The 25,096-nt window shown below is 37.6% G+C and overlaps 1 protein-coding gene across 1 annotated transcript; it reads right to left on the bottom strand.

Annotated features, from left to right (window-relative positions):
* Window positions 1-14,329: 14,329 nt before the first annotated feature.
* On the bottom strand, window positions 14,330-19,382 carry tagln2 (transgelin 2). The gene is made up of 5 exons (XM_084113701.1): window positions 19,170-19,382; window positions 16,860-17,044; window positions 16,586-16,757; window positions 15,806-15,908; window positions 14,330-15,040 (listed from the first exon to the last, which is right to left on the bottom strand). The coding sequence occupies exons 2-5, from the start codon at window positions 17,037-17,039 to the stop codon at window positions 14,890-14,892; spliced, it is 606 nt and encodes a 201-aa protein (XP_083969827.1). The 5' UTR covers window positions 17,040-17,044; window positions 19,170-19,382; the 3' UTR covers window positions 14,330-14,889.
* Window positions 19,383-25,096: the final 5,714 nt, after the last annotated feature.

Genomic DNA, 25,096 nt, shown 5'->3' with positions numbered 1-25,096 from the left:
GCCAGCATCACACACATGACCAGCGCCGGCCAATAGTGAGCCTACGTTCTGACGCACAACCCAGAAGCGTTGCGCTGTTACACTACGTGAACTCACATCAGAGGCCCACACAGAAGAAAATGAATAGTTTAATAAAGTTGTTATTTGTGTGTGTTTTTTTTGCACACAAAAAGTATTCTCGTCGCTTGATAAACTTAAGTTTGAGCCACTGTAGTCACTTGGACTATTTTAACGATGTCTTTACTAACTTTTCTGGGATGGCATATCGATTACCTAGCAGCCTATGAAGGAGTGAGTCAGCTCTCAGATTTCATAAAACATATCATAATTTGTGTTCCGAAGATGAACGAAAGTCTTACGGGGTTGGAATAACATGAGGGCGAGTAATTACTGACAGAATTTTCATTTTTGGGTGAACTAACCCTTTAAGTCTATCTTGGAAACCTGTTGCTGTTGTGACTGGATATTTGATGGTTGACGTGACTCTTGACATAAAACCAGCAGTTTGTGTGTGGGGGAGAAAGGATGCTTGTTATGGTATATGTGGGGTTGGGGGCATGTGTTGTGTTGAACCTTGTTTTAACAATCTTTCACACTAGGCCTACTTTCTATTATCCTGTTCTTTGTACAGTACAGTTTAGTAATTTCAATAGGGAGCTAGTGTGACAGTGTGTCATGCTGGATTAGTAAATAGGGTCTTTCACAACTGTTGCATGTTTGTAGTACTTGATTCTCTAGAATGTCATGGTGCAAAATTCTCTAGAATGTCATCAAGATTTGTTTTCACTGGAATTACTGGAATAGCAAACCCCTTATATAAAAGGGGGCATTCCCACGCTTTTGGATATAATGTATGCATTATCTAGCTATCACTGTGCATAATATAGGCATATTCAACATTTAAATAGTTATTTAATGCTTTTCAGAGGGTAGTTAACTGTTTAGCCATTGTTTTAAATAACTGATGCTGTGATGCATACCTGATGTAACCTCCTTGTTCTAGATGTGTAGTCTGCCCATAAAATATGCAGATGGCCCATACATTTGAATGTAAATACTTAGCCTAAAGCTGATGATACACAGGGCAACTTTTTGAGCAATGTTGCTGGGTAATGTTGCCGTCAACGGGAAACCAGATGAAACACAGGGCCTACGACCGATCTAAAGTATCCAGATAGAAATTTATTGCTCAAAAAGTTGCCCTGTGTATCATCACCTTGATACTAATTAACAGTAATAATAGTGATTACAATATCAAGGGTAATAATAGACAATCAAATACAAGTGTCACCAGCTCAGTAAGCATGTATTCAGTTGATTTATTTATAATGAAACGTTTATTCTTCATAAATGTTCAGCCAAGGCATCCAACAGCATCCTCTGTTGGTGACTGATTGAAGTCGTTAAACAATTTTGTTGGGTTACCAAAGAGCTAGCTCTATTAAATAGAGCCCGACCGATAAAGGATTTTTAAGGTCGATACCGATATAAATATTTGGTGATTTTAAAAATCCGATATTCCGATATATCGGCCGATATATTTTTTTTTTTACAAATCCAGAAACGTGTAACAAAACATGAACAGATTTTCCCTAACATTAGTTATTTGTAGTTATTTAAGAGTCCTCAGCCTTACTAAAATAATATAATGCAGTTTAAAAATAAACTTATTTTTTTACAAATTAACTTTGTCACAACAGAACAGAATATATTAAAGTTCTGATAAATATAATGTATATTAAAAATACAAACTTAAGATATGAAACTTAAAGTCCTTTGAACAAAAAAAATCAACTATTATTATTAATATTGACAGTAATAATTTAAAAAAATCAATGATGATGATATTATTATTATCATCATCATTTTTATTATTATTAAACAAGACAAAGGTCTGCTAATTCTATCCATCTATTCCATCAAGCTACAACAAACCATTTTCAATCATCATTTGCTGCCTGCCTTCTAAAATTTATGACTTAGTGATGCACTAAATACATTATGTGAGGTAATTAACACATGGTTACCGAGTCGATCGTTCCCTGGGATGCGTTTTCATGAAAATCGGATGTAAAGAGTTTTATCTCTAAAAACAGATTAACGTTAGCTTATAACGCTAGTATATGGGGCACAGAGTAAGTAAAAGTAAATCGCTAGTTAATACCACTAGCAAGGCTCAAAATAGCCTCACACTAACACGGTAGCATAATGAGGGTCCCTACATGCCAACCGAAGCATTGAGAACTTTGTAAGTGTACAGACAGTTTAATAAGAAGATACTTTATAAAGACAGTACATTACGCGTTTACAGGCATCATCTTGGAAAACAGTCTCGACTAATCGAGTCACGAACGCCGTGCTACGTTAGATTTCACAAACGTAATTCCTATCGACCAGCTCACTTAGCACGGCGTTCGTGACTCGATTAGTCGAGACTGTTTTCCAAGATGACGAATGCCTGTAAACGCGTAATGTACTGTCTTTATAAAGTATCTTCTTATTAAAGGTAGGGTAGGTAGGATTTTTATAAAAAACTTTTTTTCAAATTTGTTTAAACTGTCTTTATATACCAATACATAATTAAAATGTAAGTGCTCTGAAAAAGAGAGTTTAAAAATCGAGTGACTGTAGACCTTTTAATCTGCAATAAACACAGCTCATTATTTCCATCCGGGACGAAACAATTGATTGGTTTGGGCGACTGTCACTCACTCTCGCAACCATGGCTACCACCACTGTTGCTAGATCTGCCCATATGCGCGCGCACCCGTTTTATTTGAGGGGAGTGCAAGAGAGGCCTACGAAGAGTAAAATTATGGCAGAGAAAAAGAGCATTCAAAATTCAAAGCACCTGCATATGCAGTCAGCGAAGGCAAACAAGGCAAAAACTACTTCCTCGGACCCTGGTTGCCCACACTCTTGAACGACCTCCTCTGCTTCGCCCTCGACCCCGGACCTGTCCTTGAACCGACGATGCGGTACTTGTCACCGGAGTGTAACGTTAGTCCTCATCAGAGTCAAAAATGTTTTCATCATGTAAACTCTTACATGCAGAACACCGTATATGTTATGACTCTTACACGAAATTCACCTTCATCACAGTTTAACTGATGGTAATGGAAAAACGTGTATCAATGCAACCTGTTTTTAGCTTTGCCTTATGAATATAGCTCGTTACCTATAGCCTAAATATAGCTCGTTACCGAATCAAACAAAATATATTTTAAACTTTACCAGTATCGATATGCTAGCTTGATAGTGAGTACTAAAAGCCATCTTATGTGTTTATATTTATAGTGATAAAGTTTATTACATGTGATTCTGACATGATGTCACTGCATGCACTGCGCTCCTCTCCACTCGTCTCAGGTAAATAAATGCGTCTTTTTGAGCCTGAGCATTTGGCGTTGCGCGTTCATGTGTTTTGGGGGCGTGACTTTGGAAGGAGCCCAGAAGGGAGGGGGTGGAGTGAATGGGAATAATTAGCTGTGTTTACAACAGTCGTGAGAGGTCTACAGACACTCGATTTTTATACTCTCTTTTTCAGAGTACTTACATTTTAATTATGTATTGGTATATAAAGACAGTTTAAACAAATTTGGAATGTTTTTTTTTAGAAAAATCCTACCTACCCTGCCTTTAAACTGTCTGTACACTTACAAAGTTCTCAATGCTTCGGTTTGCATGTAGGGACCCTCATTATGCTACCGTGTTAGTGTGAGGCTATTTTGAGCCTTGTTAGTGGTATTAACTAGCGATTTACTTTTACTTACTCTGTATCCCATATACTAGCGTTATAAGATAATCTGTTTTTAGAGATAAAACTCTTTACATTCGATTTTCATGAAAACGCATCCCAGGGAACGATCGACTCGGTAACCATGTGTTAATTACCCCTACAGTAACGCACACTTGGATTTCACACACGTGTAAAAGAAAAGCTAACTTTTATGCACAGGCTATGTTTGATACTTTTTCTCTATGTCTAAATGTTCACTCCTCGCGTGCCTAACTTACGTTTTACAATGCAGGGACTGGAACTACAGATATGCTAGTTATAAATACAGTAATCATTACTTTATTTAGGCAGAATAAGTTTGTTGTGATTTCCAAGCTCATTGATGTTAGCAGTCTTCCTTGTAGAGTGCGCTCTGGTGGACAAACTATGCAGCGCCAACACTCATAACATGGTTGCAGGGTGTTTCGTCCGCTTTTATTTTATTTTTTAAATATTCATTTATCGGCCGTTATAAATGCCGATACCGATAGTTTGGAAAATGCCTAATATCGGCCGATAATATCGGCCCGCCGATATATCGGTCGGGCTCTACTATTAAACACTTACAAAGAGTTCAGAATGCAGCTTTGCGAATGCTAACTCGCTCTAAAATGAGAAACTGGCTGCCTGTATAATTCAGAATTGAATTCAAGATCCTCTTATTAGTTTTTAAATGTCTCCATTGTACTGCCCCAATATAGCCTACCTTATTAATTTGTTGAATAAATACAAAGTTCTGTCATGAAATTCGAGATGGTGCTGGTCAATTTGTTATGCCGAGTTCACACTGAACGATTTTAGGCCCGATTTTCGCTCGCCGACAGGTTTTATGAGATCTCCGACAAATGCCCGAAATCATAGGCAAATCGGTGCTTGTTCACACGAGTGACAATCACGCAGTGTAAATTATCAAAGACCAGATCTGAGAGAGTCGCCGACGCCCGTGAGATATTTGGCATGCTAAATATCTGGACTTGTCGTCGGTGATTCAAAATCCTGTTGTGTGAATGTGTTCTGACTGAAAACTACATTGGCGATGACCATCGGCCAATGAGAGAGCAAGAAACAGGACAGCGGGATGTTCGGGTAGGAGTTATAGACCAGAATATCAGTATTTTAATAGATATATTTACAATTATATCAAACAGAAACAAAGCACAAACATTTGCTTGACCAGCAGCAACAGCAGCACATTGCAAAATTATTTATTTACCCCCCAAGTCTCTTTGCAGAACACACAATCCTTGCTCCTCTCGTCTCCCCAACCATTTCCTCCTGCATAATCTGTTTTTTTTTCTCCTTTTCGCTGCAAATCAGCGCACAGACAATTAGGATCGCAAATCTTCTTGCAGGCTATCATTTTTGATAAAAATTTCAGTCTCGCGCGAGAACTCTGGTCTCATGCACGCGTGATCTTGCGTTATTTCCTTATCACTTCTCGTCTGTGTTTGGTTGTGAAACGTAGTTTGCGGACCAGCCAGACATTTTCTGCGATTCTTTCTTTTGTAAAGTCATGCAGTGTGAAACCTCCTGTCACCGATCCATCGTGCAGTGTGAACACATCAGCAACTGAATGTTACCCGAGATAGTCATGCAGTGTGAAAAGAACAGTGACCCGACTACTTTGAAAATCGTGCAGTGTGAACTCGGCATTACTAGCGATCACATTGTTATCTACATAGTGCAGCTGATTGGTTGCTGTGGCATCAGCTGCCATTAAACACGTGGCATTGTTTGCTGTTAGCAGTCTGCAGCGTGCTTTCAGAAACCCTCTACCTTCCCCAGCTCCACCTGTATAGATCTGCTGCGGGGGTTATTTCATGTATAGGCTATGCTATATGAGCAGAAGCATGTCTGTGGATGTATTGTCAGTAGCAAGTCTCTGTACAGCAGCAGCGCAGTAGATCTATTCCTCCAAGACCAAATACATTAACATTGCCACATCCATTTACATGCCAATCTCCCAGAGAGTTGTCATGACAGAAATATACTCCAGCAAGATCGCTCCAAACATCCAGTAGTAACTTGTTAGTTGTACCAAAAACACAGCTAAAAATGAGTCAGCCTTTAGTCATTTCGGTTCCAAGCTAATGAACCCTCTTCCTGACAACCTACGAGAAGTCGACTCACTGTGCACTTTTAAAAAGTAGCCAATCCCAAAACACGTTTGTTCACTAGGGCCTTTTCTTGATTTATTTTATTGTTGTATTTTGTTTTCTTTATTTTCATTATATGATTTGTCTATGCTTGATTGTTTTTTTTCTTCTCTGTGAATGCACAAATGCATTTCTGTTCTGTAAAGCACTTTGTAAACACTGGTTTTAAAAGGTACTATTATAAATAAAGCTTTACTTACAAAGTTTGTAAAGTTTATAGTTACATAGACAAGCAAATGCAATGTTGTTTATGTTAATTGCATTATTTAATAGCATTATACAAACCATGCTGAAAGCTCATTGGACCTGTCACCTGTCATTCTTATTTTTTCATTAGGCTGCTTTTAGATTGGTGATTTTAGAAATGTTGCTGTCAGTTTGAGTATAACAGCAGGGGGCAGCACAGGACAGAGAATGTCTGTTAACACCCTTACCACATGATTCTTAGTTAATCTGTTGTTTACACAGTGGTCATAAGTCATCATTTAGTTGCATGAAAAATACTTTTGTTCTGTGGCCGGTTGCATAAACTGCTTAGACTAGTTTTAAAAGTTAGTCATCTATTTTTTTTTTCTTCTTCAAATCTGGTCCTGACTTTTTAAAGCCAGGTACATAAAAACGTAGATGGTCTAATTTGAATTGGAAAAGTATGACTGATTACCTCTTGTCTAACTGCTAGTTGGTCAAACTAGTTCTTAAGACACAGTCTTATAATGGCTATGTTTATGCAACTGGTCCCTGGTTGATTAAGTTTCAAAACCACAAAAAACATAACCATTATATTTTCCCGGCTTGTTTGGCTGGCTTGTTTTTCTGGCAGTTGTTGTTTTAACATGAATGCCATTGGAGCTTTTGTTATGTAATTCTGGTTATCTGCTGAGCCACCAGAGACGAATGTTAAATCATATAACAGACTATAGGAAGTATGAAGGCAGGATGTAGAGAAGGAAGGAAGGGGAGGACAAAGGGATGTCAGTAATACACGTTAAGAGTTATAGAGTTTGCTGACATGTTTTTCTTTTGTATTTCTTTTGTATTGATCACAATGACATACTTTGTGCTTCTGAGAGTAGTGTTATTTTTAGCTTTTTAAAGCCACTTTTTCTGCACCCACCCAAAAAATAAAAACATTTAGACATAAACCCATCATGTCAAAATACTCAGGGTCAAAATGTGACTGGATGTCTGGATGCATTCAGGCCTACTCTATATCAAACTTTCTTTTATGGATGCCAGTTTAAAGGGGTGGTTGAATATGATTTCACTTTTCTAACTTTAGTTAGTGTGTAATGTTGCTGTTTGAGCATAAACAACATCTGCAAAGTTAAGACGCTCAAAGTTCAAAGCAAAGGGAGATATTTTCTTTTAAAGAAATTACTTTTTAAGGACTACAACAAACGGCTGGTAGAGACTACACAAGCTTCCTTCCAGGTTAGTGACATCACTAACCCTAAAATTTACATAAACCCCGTCCCCAGGAACGCGATTTATAGATTATCAAGACAGAATATGCTAATCAATGACTAGAAGATAACTACACATAAGCTACATAAATTCACCAACTAACCATTCAGAAATGTTGTCTATATGTTGTCACTTCTTCTTGAGTCTCTCCATCATTGTCTGACTTCGGTTTGAACATAAAAGGCTAAGGCTACGTCTACATTAATCCGGATACATTTGAAAACGGCGTTTTCGTTTATAAACGCTCTCCGTCCACACTGGCGTTTTCAAGCGTTTTCGGACGTTTCAGTGTGGATGAGAAACTTTTGAAAAACGCCTGAAAACGCTAAATTCACCTTTACTGCGCATGTGTAAAACCCCACAAAAGCTCACTGATATGATTCAGATGGAAAAATAAATAATGAAGTTATCGCGCAATTCTTCTGACAGGATAATTTTATTTAATATCTCCGCATTCACTGATGCGTCCAGGTCGCACGCAGACACCATATGTTTGGTCTAAAACGCGACTGTTCTCATGTATTACCGCAGGACAGCAAATGTGAGTAAATTCTGTCATCTTTGCAGGACTGTGATATGAAGAGTGTGCAATGTAGAATATTTTTAGCAAAAGTGTGAAAGTGAACAGCACATAACAGGCACAATACTGGTATAAACATGAATATCTATTGGTACAATATGCGTCACATGACTAAATTTACGTCATCGTTTTTAAATCCCTCCGGTTTCACAGTCCACACTACAACGCGAAAACGGCGTTTTCAAATGTATACGCTTTGGAGTGCGTTTTCAAAAAGCTTCGTTTTCATTAATAAAAACGCCGTCTCAGTGTGGACGGAAGGCCAAAACGGAGAGAAAAAGATGCGTTTTCAAACGAAAACGTATTAGTGTGGACATGGCCTAAAAGTTTTTGAAATTTTCAGTGCATGTCTGTGTGAGGTAAAAAGGACATGAGCTCTTGAAGCTCCGCCCTCTGTGCTGGGACTAGCAGCTCATTTACATTTAAAGGGACAGAAACAAAAATGGTGCATTTTTGCTCTCCCTCAAAAAGTGACAAATTTAACATGCTATATAAAAATATCTGTGGGGTATTTTGAGCTAAAACTTCACATACACACTCTGGGGGCATCAAATACTTATATCACAAGGCATTATACCACCCCTTTAAAGTTACAATGTAATGGAATTAGCAACAGATCTTTTCTTTCATTCTGTGATGTACATCCGGGTGAGAAAGATTATTGAAAAAGACTTTTTCAATCCATCGACTGTTGATTGGATGGAGGCAAATCTAAATAAGAGCTTGCAGTCAGTTGTAAGATGACCAAATGAGAAGTCTGTAATTTCACCAGACGACAGAAGAATGACATTTTGATTAAAAATTACAAGGCCAAAACTTATGCATGGATGAATTGGAAGAATAACATCAATAACATGCACTTAGAAAATAGATAGGGCAAATTCGATTTCATGCAGACTTTACTTTAGAGACCGTATTGCATTAGGTGGGTTTTTTCTTTGTTTTAGGAGGTATGGCAATGATCAGTGTGTTTACAGTATGCGTGTGTTAAAGTCTGTATTTGAGTGTGCAAATATACCCTATCCAATGTTTGAACACACTTGACAGAACATTTGTTCATAATGATCTTGAAAACCTTGGTGTGAAGGCATGGAAAAAGCTTATACTTATTGTGCCTACTTATAAAATCTTTTACTAAACAAAACATTTAATTTGAAAGAAACTGACATTTTTGTTAAAACTTTTGTTTTTGGAAATAGTTGAGAGAGTGAAGGAAAAAAGATGCTAAGAGATTCCAGCATACATGTGAATTCCTTCAATACTTTTTAATTAATATCACAGGATCAAGATCTTGTTGATTGAGAGAATGAACAGAGTGTGCAGAGCTGTAATCTAGATATAATAAATAAAGATACAATATATGTTTAAAAGATAGTTTTTATTTGTGTAGATTTTTTGATCACTACATTATTCCCATGCCATCCATTTGTTTTATTTTATGGTTTCATAGAATTATTCTAAAATATGTGCTTGAAAATATTAATTACGAATTAGAGTTGATTTAGAGTAGGTGTTTCTAAACTTTTGACTGGTACTGTATGTGTGTGTTAGTCAGATAAAAATCTCTCAATGTCCATCAGTTAATTATTTTGCACATAGATTGTTGCCATGGTACTACTGTTCTGACTGAGAAAAATAATGATTGTTGGGGGAAAAAAATAGACTCCACCCCCAAACTCCCACTACAGTTTTCCCCATGTTTTATAGCATTTTGCAATTGCTGTGGCATTCTAGGTCAGATTTCACATCTAAGATCTGCCTCTCTCACACTCCCTGTTTCTGTCACGTGTAGTAAAACACACATGAAATCAAATGGAGTTCAGAGTCTTTTTATAAACAAGGAGAATACGCAGGATAATGAGAACAGCAACTACACTATAACATAAACGCAGGAACCAAGAAACGCAGGCAAAACGGGAATAGGGAAAAGGAAAACAAAATGCGGTGAAACTAAACAGACAAAGACAAAACCCTGACATTACCACCCCCTCCCCCCACCCATGAGAAGAGGCTTCCTCACGCCTCAAAGTCAAACTGGAGGGAGGGTGGGGGCTCTTGAGGCGGACTCGGGGCTGGGGAAGTCCCAGAAACAAGAGGAGCTGGTGGCGAGCGAATCTGCAGAACCTAATTTTATCAAGTGCAGCATGTCCCTGGATCAACGTCTTTGATCCTGGAACAACATTCCATTCAACCAATCAGAGTTCTAATCAAGTTTATTGTTTAGTTTAGGTCAAGTTTAGGCTTACAACCAGGGTTAGGAACAGGGTTAGGCCTCTACATCAGTGTTATTCACCTATCATTTCCCACTGATTTTAGGGATAACTTATGGGTAGGGTTAGGTTTAGGGGTAGGGATATGGTTAGGATTAAATTTTTGTACAGGAATGTTGTTCCAGGACAAACAAAATATGTTGACTTAGGAACGCATCTACAGTAAAGGTGGAACCGAGGGATGGAGGAGTCATGGTGGAGGCCTGGGTGGCAGAACCAGGGAGACGACCAACAGAGACAGAGCCGATGGAAGTGGATACCCAAGTTGAGCAGATAAAACAGAGCGACACCAATGAATCTGGAAGCTGAGGTGAAGCCAGGGTACTGAAGGACTGAGGTGGAGCTGGTGTGACTGAGGACCGAGGCGGAGCCGGAAGGAAGGAGGATCCCAACGGAGCCGAAATGGTGGAGGGAGGAGGCACAGCTGAAGGACTAGAAGTCCTTGGTGTAGACAGAGCGACAACTGACCAAGGCGAAGTCGGAGGGACAAGGGAGCCCGGTGGAGCCATACGGACGACATCCCCAGGTGGAGCCGAGGGAGAGGAGCCAAGGTGGAGCCGACTGGCTGAGGTGGAGTGAAGGTGTCTGAGGCTGAAGGCAGGGCCAGGGGATTCCCTTGCCAAGGCAGAGCTGGAGACTGGAAGACCCAAGGCAGAAACACGCAGCAAAATGGAGTCAACAGAGGGGGCGCGATGGGCTGAAGGTAACTGGCGGAGGCAGGCCAAAGGACTGGCTGTCTTTGGTAGAAGAAGTGGGAGAGGGAGGCTGGGTGGGATCACTGGAGACACAGGAACTTAGAGCTGGTAGGGCCCTATAATATCCACGATGCAGAACATGCGGACGGAATTGTGGAACCCAGTCATAGAAACGGAACTTACTGTATAACACGGTGTCACGGAATTTGTTAAAATTTTTGATGAATAAATAAAAAGTAGGTCAGTACACTTAAATCAAATCGTGATATAGACTAGTGTCTGTGAATATTAAACCACAAAAAGACTATTTAAAAAAGAAACCTGCATGTTGTGCGTGTCTCTGTGTGAATGAATGGCACAGATGCGCGGTTTCATTTACCACTCACATTGAAGCACGCGTGATGCTCGTGGTTTTTTCAGCCTCTGCCGCCTCATTAAATGAGGACATGGATGCATGAACTTCATCTCCTGGGCAACTCTGTGAGTCACTTCATGAGCATTTCATTTGAGAAAAACTGTTATCATATCATAAACACAGAAACAAAGGTCTTCATGGCAACCCGTCAAAATAAAAGTTCTGTTTAACTTGAAGAAATTATGACAGAATTATATTACTGTTGCACAGTAGAATTTAGCTATGTCTCAATGTAATAATAATACTAACACTAATAATAATAATAATAAATTATTATTAACACTATATTTTTTACGAAATAATCACCTTTTTTCTTCCATGTTTTAATTTTGACAGTAAAGCTCTGTTGTGCAGCACTTTGTTTGACAAAAAAGTTTAATTTAATATGATTAAAAGATAAATTAAATGAATGTTTTATGCCTTCATTTGTTTGCCAGAAAATTTTCTGAAAAAACAAAACATTTAGTTAATAGAAATATTTTTTTAATTAATCAATTTAGTTGTTTTATTAATTAAATTAATTAGACTTAATTAGACTCGATTATTAAAATTTAATTAAACCATTAAAATGGAATCACGAAAAATTAAAACAGAAAACACAGAATTTGCTAAAAAAAAATAAACAGACTTTGAGACTTTCCACTGGGCAGACGGTAAAGGGTGATCCACAATTTGCCGGCACCCACTCCACATAGGCAGCCAAATTTTCCCTTTAGGGACCATCCACGGGAGGCGTGTCTTGGACCGGGTAGTGTGTGAGGCACGCCAGATCGAGAAAATTCCTTGTGTGGTCCTCCAGGGAACAGTCCTTCTGCTTGAGGCACAGTAGCTGGACTGCAGGTAAATCGATATGGGCAAAAAGAAAAGGAAAAAAAAAATCTTGTCTTTCGGTTCGGTCTTCTGTCATGTAACGCAATCGAATGGAGATCAGAATCTTTTAATAAACAAGGAGAATATGCAGGAGAATGACAGCAACTACACATAACATAAACAAGACCAACAAAGAACTGAGGAAACTAAGGGCTTAAATACACATGGAGAGTTAATTAATCAGAACAGAAACAGGCGCAGGATTAATAAGAAATTAATGACCAAGGAACACAGGCAAACAGGGAAAACGAAACCAAAGCAAAATGAAACTAAACAGACACAGACATAACCCTGACAGTTTCTTCTTCACAATTCAGCTTTCTTTATTTCACAACTAAAACATGGACGTTGTCACTAAAAGCAGAAAGCACAGACTGGATAAAGAGATAAAGTGATAAATATGTTGGGATTAAAAGTAGGATTGGGAATTGGAAATTGATTCCAATTCTGGTATCGGATATTTTTTATAAAATAAAATTTTGATTCCTCTTATTGATTCCTTTGTGTGCATTTTAATATGACTTTAAACCATTCAAGCGCAAGTAGACCCACACTGTTTTCTGTGCTGCACACACATCCAAAGTGTGCACACTGAAAAAGGGATTTTAATGTGATTTTAAACCATTTGAGCGCAAGAAGACTTGCAGACTGTTTTCTGTGCTGTGCACACATCCAAAAAGTGCACACAGAAAGCCGCCTCTCATACTGAGTAGTGTGCGATACTGAACTTCTCTTCCGCATCTTTTTGCCCTTGAACGGATAAATACGCACAAAAATATGTCAAAATATCCTCGTAAACACAGTTGGTTATGTCTTGTGTGAACGTAAATAGTTGACAAAGAAAACGCATAACAATATATTGGATCCATGCAGCTCTTATAGTGACAGCAGGAATATCAGCAATATGATATTCCTGCTGCCATCAATATTAATCCAAGCGTGCCGCACAAGCCCTGAAAAGTGAAGCCAAAACGTCTCGATCGCCCCCCAGTGAATGGTCCTAGTATAGGTCATAAGCCCCGCCTCCCCATGTTATTCAACGGGACGTGAGACCAACTAAACAATTAAATTACACTTCAAATATCTTTTTTCCAAAGGTGGTTTATTTAATTTGCTGTCGTTTTTATCATGCTGATGTAAGTTCAAGTGTCTGTTTCAAAAATAAGTTGGTTTTTAGTTAGTTACGTGATGCGGTGTTGTAACGTCATGATTGACAGCTGTGATTGACAGGTTCTCGAGCGAAGTAGTCACTGAAGCACCAACGGACATTTTTTTCGGGATCTTCGGAGGACTGAGGAGATTGCATTTACTTTATTTTAACAAGCCTCTTGTCGTACTGCAATCAATTTTTTAAAAAGTGTGCAGAATCCACTCTCCCTGAGTGCATTCTGCGAGAGTGAGGGCGGAGCGTTGATTTCGCGGCTTTACTTCCTGCTCACTACTGCGCAGGTCTGGTCCCGAGATCGCTACTGCGCAGACTCAAGTTCCAATATGTCAGCGCCATATCGGGACTCTGGCGGCTTCAGTTCTCGTCAATGGAAGAGAGCGAAGGGGCGTCGTCCATCTTTTTTTACAGTCTATGTATTAATCAAACAACAAAAGACAAAGAGAAAATTCACTCGCTGTTCACAATTTTTTAAATCATTGCTCAGTTGTATTAATTTATGGCATTGCTAATTAGTTTATTTGTTCTTTTTTAATAACTGAGTGTTTAATTGTCTTTAATAATGCTTGAAATGTATATTAGTTAGGCTAGTTATTTTTGCTATGTTATTTTTAAACCATAGGCAAAAGTTCCTTGTGTAAGTGTTCTTTAGCATGTTGAAATTTGTACATGGTATTTTGCTACAATGAAATGTATTGCAGTAAGACTTAGAATAAATGTGAATATCTTTTTTTTACCTAATTGGAATCGAATTTAGGAATCGATGAGTAGAATCGGAATTGTTCAAATTCAATCGATACCCAACCCTAATTTAAAGGGTTAGAGAAAAACTGTTATCTGGTTAAACTGCCAGCATTGTTACACAACTCTCAGTGGCAAAGAAACTAAGCTAAGGCTGGAACACAAATGAACAAATTTGACACAAAACACAAAAACTTCAAAATGTAACTGAATTTTATTAGCAAAATCAATTATTAGTGACTCATGTACAATGTATAAACATATCAATTAAAGGCAATAGATTCATGTTGCTTTTTAGATCAGGGAGCGAATGTAGAGAAGAGCATACAAATCAGATCCACAGAAAGACAAGACAAACAACTGACTGTGCAAGGCCGAATTCCCCTTACATGCATTTTGTTCCCATGGAGTGCAGCAAAATGCATTTCTTTGGCTTTGGAATGCATGTAATAGAATAATGGAATGTATGTCTGTCTGCACCCTAATAGAATTTAAGGCAGACTTGATTCTTATGGAATGTATTGGATACCAGCTCATGTGTGGGGAATGGTTGGTCTCTGAAGCAAGGACCTAGATCAGTTTTAGGTTCAAATGATACAATGCATTTGTAAACTTTGGTTTAAGCTGCGTTCTGTTCGTTGTTATTGTTTTACTTATTGTTATTGTTATTTTTAAGACTACACATCTGGTCCACCAAGTTGTTGAGCACTTGGCACTGTTGAGCCAAGAAAGATAGATCACTGGTCGTCAGGTCTTTATTTGTTGTTGAAGATCTGTCGAGTTTGACCGTAACCAGTCATGCCTGCCTGTGATGCCCCTTTGTTAGTGCCCATTTGTAGGCCGATTACACTCTGACCCTCTTTCAGCTGATCCTCAGAGAACTCTCTCTTGTTCTCCTGGGATTTCCTGATGTAAAGATAAAAGCAAATAATTCAGTGCACACACATACAGTAGTCTACCGTTCAAAAGTTTGGGGTCAGTGAGTTTAAATTTATTTTTAAATTCTTTTATTGAGAACGGATTAATTAAATTGATCAAAAGTGGCAGTTAAGACATTTAGAATTTTACAAAAGATTTATATTTCAAGTAAATATACATTAGTTCTTGATAATGCATAATAAATGTTTCTTGAGCATCAAATCATCATATTAGAATGATTTCTGAAGGATCATGTGTCACACTGAAGACTGGAATAATGATGCTGAAAACTCACAGGAATAAATTACATTTTGATATATACTAAAAATAGAAAACGGTTATTTAAAATGTTAGTAGTTTTTAACAATGTTACTGTTTTACAATGTTACTGGTGAGCATAAGATACCTTTCATCGACCCCAAACTTGTACTTTTTTTAAGCAACGTTTACCCTCAGCTGCCAATGAAGTTATATTTGTTTATAACTGCTGTTTGTTTATAGTCGTCTTTTCTTTTGTGAAGTTTCATAATACCATATTTCTGTGAGACATACACTTGTCTGTGTTTGCTGATCCCATGCTGGACACATTTAAAATGTCTGGCCAATAAGTGTTTGTAATCATGTTGCTATGACGATAAGCCACAACTGCAAATCGGGCCTGTACAGTGGCTTGTTTTTGTTATCTGGTTGCTATGGTGGCCAGTCAGCCGGTTCATTTTGTGAACAGAAAGAGGAAACTACAACAACACTCACTTGTGAAACCAACTGGGGTCACCGCGGTAACAGCCATCACTCTTGGTAACAGCCAGACTCCCCAAAGACATCAACATCATTTGCACAGCGGCAAGGTCCTTACCTGCCCACACAAACGTATAGATCAATAAATAAATGATGCCATTTTTGGCCGTTTCTGATGAGATCATAGCCATCTGTCTCTCTAAAACTAAAACTAGCCAAGCATACTTATCATTTTCTTTATTGAAATATTAGATGATAACTTAAGTTTAAGATGAAAGGAATAGTTCACCCTAAAACGAAAATGCTGTCTTCATTTTCTCACCCTCAAACCTGTATGAGTTTTTTCTTCTGCTAAACAACTTCTGAATTCTGAAGAACAGTTGGAAAAAAATGCTATGGAAGTCAATGGGGTCCATCAACTGTTTGGTTACCGACATTCTTCAAAATATCGTCTTTTGTGTTCAACAGAACAAAGAAACTCATACAGGTTTGGAACAACATATGGGTGAGTAAATCATGATGACAGAATTTTCATTTTTGGGTGAACTAAACCTTTGAGTACTAAAATGACTAAAACTGAAAAAATAAATAAAATAAAACTCATAATAACAAAAGCACACAACCAAATTACTAAAATAAATAAAAATGAAAAATGAAAATATAAAAATATAAAAATAAATGCTGAATGCATAATACTGTTAAGTGCTAGTATTTTAGTAAGTTCAATATTTAATGACACAGACAAATCAATCGTTGATTCCTTTAAGAACACGTGATGTGAAAACAGGCGCTCACCCTCCCACAGGTCAACGGTTTGAAACGCGTCAGACTTGGTGATTCCATAGCGTTCAGCAGCAGCAAGGAACTGAGAGATTTGCTCCATCTGTTTAAAAGCCATTCCAGAACTTTGGATCTTTTTCACAGGCTTTGAATCCTTACTGAGACTGTTAATCAGCTCACATAAAACCTACAAAGAATGAACAGAAAAAGAGATGATTATGCGTTGACGTGACAGAGACTTGTATAATGTAAGATTTAAAGATAACTTGAATGTTTTCTCATGACTTACACATCCATCCTTAAGCCACTGCTGAAAGCCTTGTTTTCCAGGTTGAGGGTTTCCTATAGAATCCCCACACTGAGCGATTATCCACTGCACCAGCCGCTCCTCCAGCTCTGGATCGTACTTCTTGTCAATCTTACTCTGTACCTCGCGACTCAGACCATAGGATGGACCTTTATTTGCCATTTTGACTGTGAAAACACGCACAGTCTTAGTTTTCATTAACGACACTGGGCTAAACCTGCACAAGAAATAGACAGATGTGCTCTTTGTGTTTTTAAGCTGCCTCGCTATTTTGTATGATCTGTTCAGGCAGGTTTGGTTTTACTGTTCAAAAAGACTGAATCTGTGAAGGCAGAGGATTGAGCTTTGTAAGGAATATCTAACTGACTAGTCCCATGAAAAAACTTTCAATGCAAATATTGAGTGTACTGTTCATTGAAGTGTATCGTCAAACAGAGCATGTACTTAACAGAGCATGTACTTAACAGAGCATGTAGCAACACAACCTCTGAACTAGCAAGGAGACTGATGACCATTGAGTTTCAAAAATGCAACCTGCTTTTGTGTCAACATGTTGTTATGACCTTTCAGCTGTTAGGCTGTATTGATTTATCAGGCCTTCATTTGAATTCATTACTGTTTCAGGCACCACATCATGAACTAAAATGCAAACACAACAGTATAGGCAAACTCGTACAGATAGAAAGAGAGATACAAGCGAAAACTCAGAGATAGATTTGTCAAAGTCCAACCCTCATTCACTAAAGAAAACTGCCCTGTTTGCTAGTCAGTCAGGAGTCGGAGTTTGTGACTACCATTTGACTCCTTTGTAACATTCAAACACAAAAAGCACACACTCTTTCTTTGCAATATTCCTGCTGTGTCCTCCTTTTTCAAGTTAATTGCACTCAGATTTCACAGCTATCTATGAAATTGTTATAATTCTAGACATTCACATCACAAACATAATCATACACGCATCCCTGTCTAAACATCACTGCAATAGTGAATATACAAAATGACAAGTTACATCTTGCCCTGCCCATGTTTGGAGGTGAGGTGTGAGAAGTGTGTGTGTGTGTGTGTGTGTACCTGGTATTCCCTACATTATGGGGACCAAACAAGTATAGTAATAATACCTGTAATTTTTGGGGGTCTCCATGAGGAAAACAGCTTATAAATAATAGTAAATTAAGTGTTTTAGAAATCTAAAAATGCAGAAAGTTTTCTGTGATGGGCAGGTTTAGGGGTCGGGTTAGTTTTAGGGGATAGAATATACAGTTTGTACAGTCTAAAAATTATTGCGTACCCCATAAAACATGGAAACCTGTGTGTGTGTGTGTGTCATGATGAAAAAACTGTGCATATTAGTCCAATTTGTTCACATCCGGTGAACATTTCCTGTATTTGTAAGCAGAAGAACACCATCTGTTAGGCCATGTACAATTACACACACAAGCACACCTGGAGTCTCTGATGCAACCATACTAAGTTACAACACTGTCCTTTTTCATAAATGACATATCTCAAATTGCGTAAAAATGTTCACCTTATCTGCTGTTTTGGCTTCAGGCTCGATATCATGCAACTCTAAGACTCCCTCTTCAGCAATATGAGCTAAGGATGAGGTGTGGTATGTAAGCAAACACTTCTGATATGTAAACGGATGGACAAATAATTAAGAATGAACTTGTGATATTAAGTTTAGTTATGGTTTGTCAAATCAAATTGTCAACTGAGCTTTAACCACTAACACTTAGTCTTCAAACACAGGAAACCAGATGCTGTTAAAGTTGGTTTCTGTTCAGAACAAAAGCATTTTTGCAGAGATCTGATACTCTCACTTGAATCTCACAAAAAAGAGAGAGAGAGAGAGAGAGAGAGAGAGAGAGAGGGGAGTAAAAAGGACAACCCTCATTTGCAGAGGAAAAACATGTGCGTCATGCAGCTAGATTATTATTCAGTTTTGGAAGATGCAGTTTGAAACTGTGTGTGTATGTGAAAGATGGAGAGATCTTGCAACATGTCCTCAGCTACTGCCAATAAAAATACTTTTTAAGACACAGAACATGTAAAAACTGGCAGAGGCATTCAACAGAATTCTACAGGATGAACTAAGATTAGATTTCTTATTCTTTGCTAGTCAGTCCACACCACTAAAACACACAAATTCTCTCTCTTTCTCTCTCTCATTCTTACTCTCTTGTTCACTCTCTCTCTTTCTCTACCTTGGTTTATATTACATATTTATTCCTTACAAAATCATTTTAACATAGCAATACGTATATAGTAATTTATATGTAAAGTACTTACCAGTTTATATGAAACCCTGCTCAGGAGCCTTGATATGGAAATGCGTATTCTGTGTTGCACACAACTGTGTGTGTTAATGTGAAAAAGAATCTCTTCCTCTTTATGACAGAGTTCAGGGTCCAAGCTCAGGGAGTGCCACTCTCATAGAAATGACTTCACCAAGAGCGAGACGGAGCATGAGAACGAGAAGGAGTGAAGGACAAGAGCTAGAATGGCAAAAGAGGAGGTAACCACATCCATAAAAGGTCATGACTTTTTTCGGAGTCTCTCTCTCTCTCCACCATTTTCTGCCCCTCCCTTCCTCTCTCATTTCCCTGTATTGCAATGTGCGTCCTTATTTGGGAGAGGGAAAAGAAGCGGTCGGGACAAAGCGAGGAATTTCTTCACATGCCTTCTCCTCCACTCCGCCCAGAGTGGAATGACACGGGCATGAATGAGAAAATAATATCTTGGCATTTTCTGTGGAGGCTGCTGATTAAAGGGTTTGATGAAATAGGAAGTCACAGAGTGCAAACATGACAACTGACAGAAAAAAAATGAAACAAGCCTCAGACAGTAAATGTTGCAGAAGTGAGGAAGAGACATCAGACAGACATGCATACCATTCCTGACATGTCATGACATCACTGGACAAAGTGAACTGTAATGATATCATCATCTGACGTCTGCTTCCATAGTAACACAGAATTGAGTCACTTCCCTTAGCTTTTATGTCTAGTTTTTGTAATATAGCCTAATCTTCTGTTGACTTGTCTATTCTCTGTACGGTTTTATAACTTTGGATTGTTTTCTAAATATTCAAATATATTGTCTCAAGTTTAGTTTAGTATCTATCTATATTCAATAAGTCCAGAGTTTTCTGTTTAGGTAGTTGTGGACTGATATTTACCTGTAGGTATTTGTAAATTAATTTTGAGAGTCAGTAAAGGAAGGCTATGGGACTACATTGTTGGATTCATCTAATGGTTTAATGATGGATATAGACATATTAAGTGTCTAATGTTAGAGATCAAGTAACTTTTACTTGTAGTTGATAAAATGCTGTTCGTTGTGTTACCTTGAAAATCAGCACATTGAAGTGAGGTCTCATGCTAAGCTTCTTGAGATTCATCAGTGGCTGGGGTGTCTGTGTCATTCACTGGTCTGATGTGAGATGAGATAACATAGTGGCTTTGGGTGGGGTTTCCCATTCATACACAAATGATGGTTTTACTACACTAGCGTTTAAAAGTTTGCGGACAATACAAATTTTTTTTTCTTTGAATTTTTATTGTATTTTATTCGTCATGGATGCATTAAATTGACATTTAATTTACCAAAAATGGCAGTAATGATAAATTAATTCCTTACATTAGCCTGAGTAAGGCTGGAAGCTTACGCTGCTATTTTGAACCAGTAATCGGAACAAAAGGCAGTTGAAGGATGACGTGTATAATTCAAATATTTATCTGACTCCAATATAATTAATCTGACTCCATTAAAATTGTTGTTATTCTTTAACCTCTTATTCTTTAAAGGTAAAGGTCTTTCTTAGAACTGATAGGAAAACTTAGGATTTAACCTGAACGTTTAGATAACGAAAGTTATAATCACTTTAGCTTTCAACATAATCAGTGATAAAAGGAAAGATTCTCAAAGCCTTTAAAGCAGGCAAAGTTATTTATTAAGTTACATGTTTAAATAAACAGACAGTAGAATGGAACAACATACTGTATAGGAAACTTAGTTGTAACAAATAATGCACTGTTGTGCAGAAGAGGCCGTAAAAGCCTTTCTCGTAGTATGAGGTTACACACCGGTGTGCGGGAGTGACCTTTCCTTCTCATTCCCTGAGCAAAGCATTGTTAAACATGAGTGGAATACCAACACCGAAACTGACCGACAGGAAACCAAAAGATGAGGCAAATGGGTGGAGATCCAGAGAGGGAGAAGAACATTATCATATTCTCCTCAATGCATGTTTAACTAGTACCTAGATTGTACATTAGGATACTTTAACATCTCTATTAAGTTCACCACCATTCATTTCAGTTTACAAGCTGTCAGATGAGACCAAACATGGCAGATACATATTAGAACACACTAGTAAATAAACAGTAATGGTAAGCAAATGGTACAGACGTGCCATTGAGGTGCAAACGACTCTGTCTCTCCCGACAGAACCATCCTGTGCCTGGAGTGTCCCAACAGTCCTCAATCATCATAGTGATGAAATCCCTTGCACTAGATAGGCATTAGCATACTGTGATGATGAAGGCCATTGTGCCACGTTTAATTCACATGTATACCTTTAAAAGGCTTTCTGAAGTACTAGGGCAGTAAAGAGTTCTGTCCATATTTGCTCAGCCCTACACCTGCAACTGCATGCGAGTGTGTGTAAAAGTATATCTGAATGAATGAATGTCTGAAGAGAGAGGTGTATATGTCTTAAGAGCAACAGAGGCCATAACGATGAGTTTGTCTCCTCTAGTCATAGTTTATTCTATTGAACATAATAAAAACATCACTGTCAATGTGTCTGTGGGGTTGTGTGTGTTTGGGTGTGTTTGCAGCTTTGTGTTGTTTTAGCCCTCAGTTGGACACTGAAGATGTTTCTCTGATGCCGCAGATTTCTCTGCCAGACATGAGCTGTACGTAATCCTGCCCTCCAGCACTGAGACTGAGCAGGTGTGGCGCTGTCTTCACCATCCTCTCTGTTGTCCTCCCGCGTAGCGGTCTCAGAACAGCCCTGTCTCACTAGTGCCACCTGCTGGTCCAAGCGCTGTCCTTCAGATCCCTTGTTTGAGTACACCGTAAGGCTGAAGGAGAAGACGCCAGCACAAGGAGCCGTGAAGATACCGGAGTGAGTCATACACAGATTGATTATGTGTGCATTTTAATACCAAATACCAAATTACCACATTTGTGTGACTTCCTTAAAAAATGTTATTAGAGTATTTGTTGTTTTTTCTAAATAATTTTGTTCTAATTTAACATTTGTTTTAATTTATGTATTTCAGTTTTTGTAATTTAACAACATATTTAATTTTATTTATAAGCATATTTATTTATACATTCTTATTTAATTAATTGCAACATTATTATTGGTTTATTTATTTTAATTTTGTTCCAATTTTATAACATATTGATAATATTCTTTATAAGCATATTTATTTATATATTTTACTTTTTTTTATTATGTATTTAATTTGAACATTTTAAAATATTTTGAGTGTATTTATTTGTTTTCTAATTTGTGTTGTAATTTTACTAGATTTTTATACATTTTTATCATTTACTTTTTTTTACCATATCACTTTCTTTTTTCCCCTTCACTTCCTATGAGCCTGTATCTTTATTTACATCTCTTTATTTATGTTTTGTATTGTTTATTTCAGTAATATAAGTACTGTATACTCAATATTATATATATATATAGAGAGAGAGAGAGAGAGAGAGAGAGAGAGAGAGGGAGGGGGGTGGTGTTGTGTACTTAGTGCAGGGTTGTATCCATTGCCATGGTTGAGTGTGAGACTGCTGTAGGGAAAGGGCACATCACAGGTAAAAGGGCCAAAACATCCAGACATCTGAGACATAGTTTCAGTAAATGCCACCCTATACCAGCTGCAATAACAAATAGAGAAACATAAACTTTTGATAAATAAGAATCAACAGATTCACGTACATAAAGTTGTGTCATATAAACACCAGATAAACACAATGTGATCTGCAGAAAGTGGAGTGACCTGCTGTCTCCTCAGTGTTCTTACAAGATTCATCTGTTTACAGTCTTTTCTACAAATTTTCTTTAAGTTACATGTACTTTTTGTGCCGTTTACACGTAATCCCTTCCAGGGACAATACTAGATATTTTTTAACTGATAAATCCTTGCCTGACAATGAAGATTACTATATACTGACATGAGAGAATTTATAATTTTCAATGATAATATTTTAGCACTCATGCCATGTGTGTTTTCCATTAGCTGTTTAGAATCAGAACTAGTGATGCCAGATTCAAAAAACCAATCACTCTTTTGATCTAATCTGTATGAAAAGGTATTGAAATTGAATTTGATTAATTCAGACTGTTCACTAATGCACTGAATTGTTTGCCGCAGTTTCTCACATCAAAATAGTAACAAGATACTTAAACCAGAAAAAGAGCACTCTATGAGGGTGATAGTTATTGTCAGCTGAAGCAGCTTTAACAAAGAGTATCAAAATATGGGGACACTTGTTTTGTGCCCCAGTACTGATGTAACGCCCCTGGTCCCGCCACAAACTCATGCCATTAGTTGAGCCTTTGTTGCTGTGTCGGGCTGCTCCAACAATCTGAGCAATATACAAATGCATTACACGTATCACTTCCTGTATTTTAAGCCGGAATTGAGGAAAGTATTTTAACACTGAACATGACATATTTCAGCTTGGACTTTTAATATAAAGAAATTTTGTTCAGCTTTGAAGATTGACCTCTTCAGAGTAGCAGGTCCTGATACAAAACAACCATCACATGAGCTGAAACAGATTGAAATTATGTGCTTATTTTACTGCATTTTATTTTATTTTTTTACTCAAAATCTTTCAAATGATTATAAATTTTTCCAAATTTATTTGCAAAATTCAATATTCAAATGGCATTACCGTACATGCTACAGTTTTTGTCATTTATGGCAAACGAATTGTTTTCTTTTATTGTCATCAATAAATTTTCTGTGACCTATAGTGTAACCTTTTACTCCAGTCAAACTAGCTTTGTCGTTTTTGGCGGTGTTTAGGTTTCTTCGAGTCCTCTGTTAAGTTCACAGCAAAGAACCTCCTTACTGGCAAAAAGAACCGTTAAACACTCAGACTGGCTTTGAACACATAAAGAGTCCTGCTCACTCACTGTGTGGTGGAGGTGTGTAAGCAATTGTATCTGCTCTGTTAATTGTTGGCTAGTTTTGATTTGTGTTGATGTCAGGCACAGAGGGCCGTCCCACCCTGATGGCCATCAAACTTTATTGTGTGTATGTGTGCGTGTCTGTGTGCATGTGCATATAGCTGCTCTGATAAAAAATCCCAAGGAACTGCGAAAAACTCCCAGATGTCTTCCTGAACTAAAGTCCTCAGTGTGTGTGAGTGTGTGTGTGTGTGTGTGTGTGTGTGTGTGTGTGTGTTATTAGGAGATGATAACCGATAAAACAGAAAAAGGGACAAGAGTATCAGTAGGTCAGCTGGTTCTGGTTGCACATGTGTTTGTGTTTCTGTGAACAACTGGCTGATCTTATCCGTTATGGGTGTATCAAGAGTCTTATTATAAATGGAGCAGTAATGTTTTGTTCTCTTTAGTGAGATCAAAAATACATGTTTGTATTGTGTTGTTTGTTTTAATATAATTCTGAAACTTCATCTGCGCAAGTTATACAGCATTATCATCTAGCAGAAGAAAATGGGAAATGAGAGTAACTGGCATTTTGTATGTTGTTTAGGCTGCTGATCCCACTCAGGAAAAAGAAAGGTTGGTCTCTAAAGTTGATCAACATTAGCCATAATGGCATAAATAGAGACAAACTATATATAATATATTTACAGTTTTTTACAAGACACATTTCTCAATACTTAGGTCGCTTTTTCAAAACTCTTCATACAGTTCTCCTAATCAACTTAGTTTCAAGTTGGCACAACAGTTAATTTCACATTCAAAATGCACTAAATCTACCAAAACACTTCATACATGTCTCAGATTAACTCATTCTTCCATAACACTAGCAATCGTTGTTAACCAACAAACACACTTTGTTACTCATAAAACAACAGCCTAACAGGTAGCATTATATAATGTATTTTTTGTAAAAAATTCTTTTCAAAACAAGCATGACTCTACTTAAGTTTATAACTTAATTTTACGACTTCTGCAATAAAAAAATATATTGAGAAATATGAATAGGTACCTAGATGAATTA

Source organism: Abramis brama (genome assembly GCF_963993115.1).
Source record: "Abramis brama genome assembly, chromosome: 5".
NCBI lineage: Eukaryota > Metazoa > Chordata > Actinopteri > Cypriniformes > Leuciscidae > Abramis > Abramis brama.
Note: the sequence above shows the minus strand (reverse complement) of the source record. Positions and strands in the feature narration are given on the sequence as shown.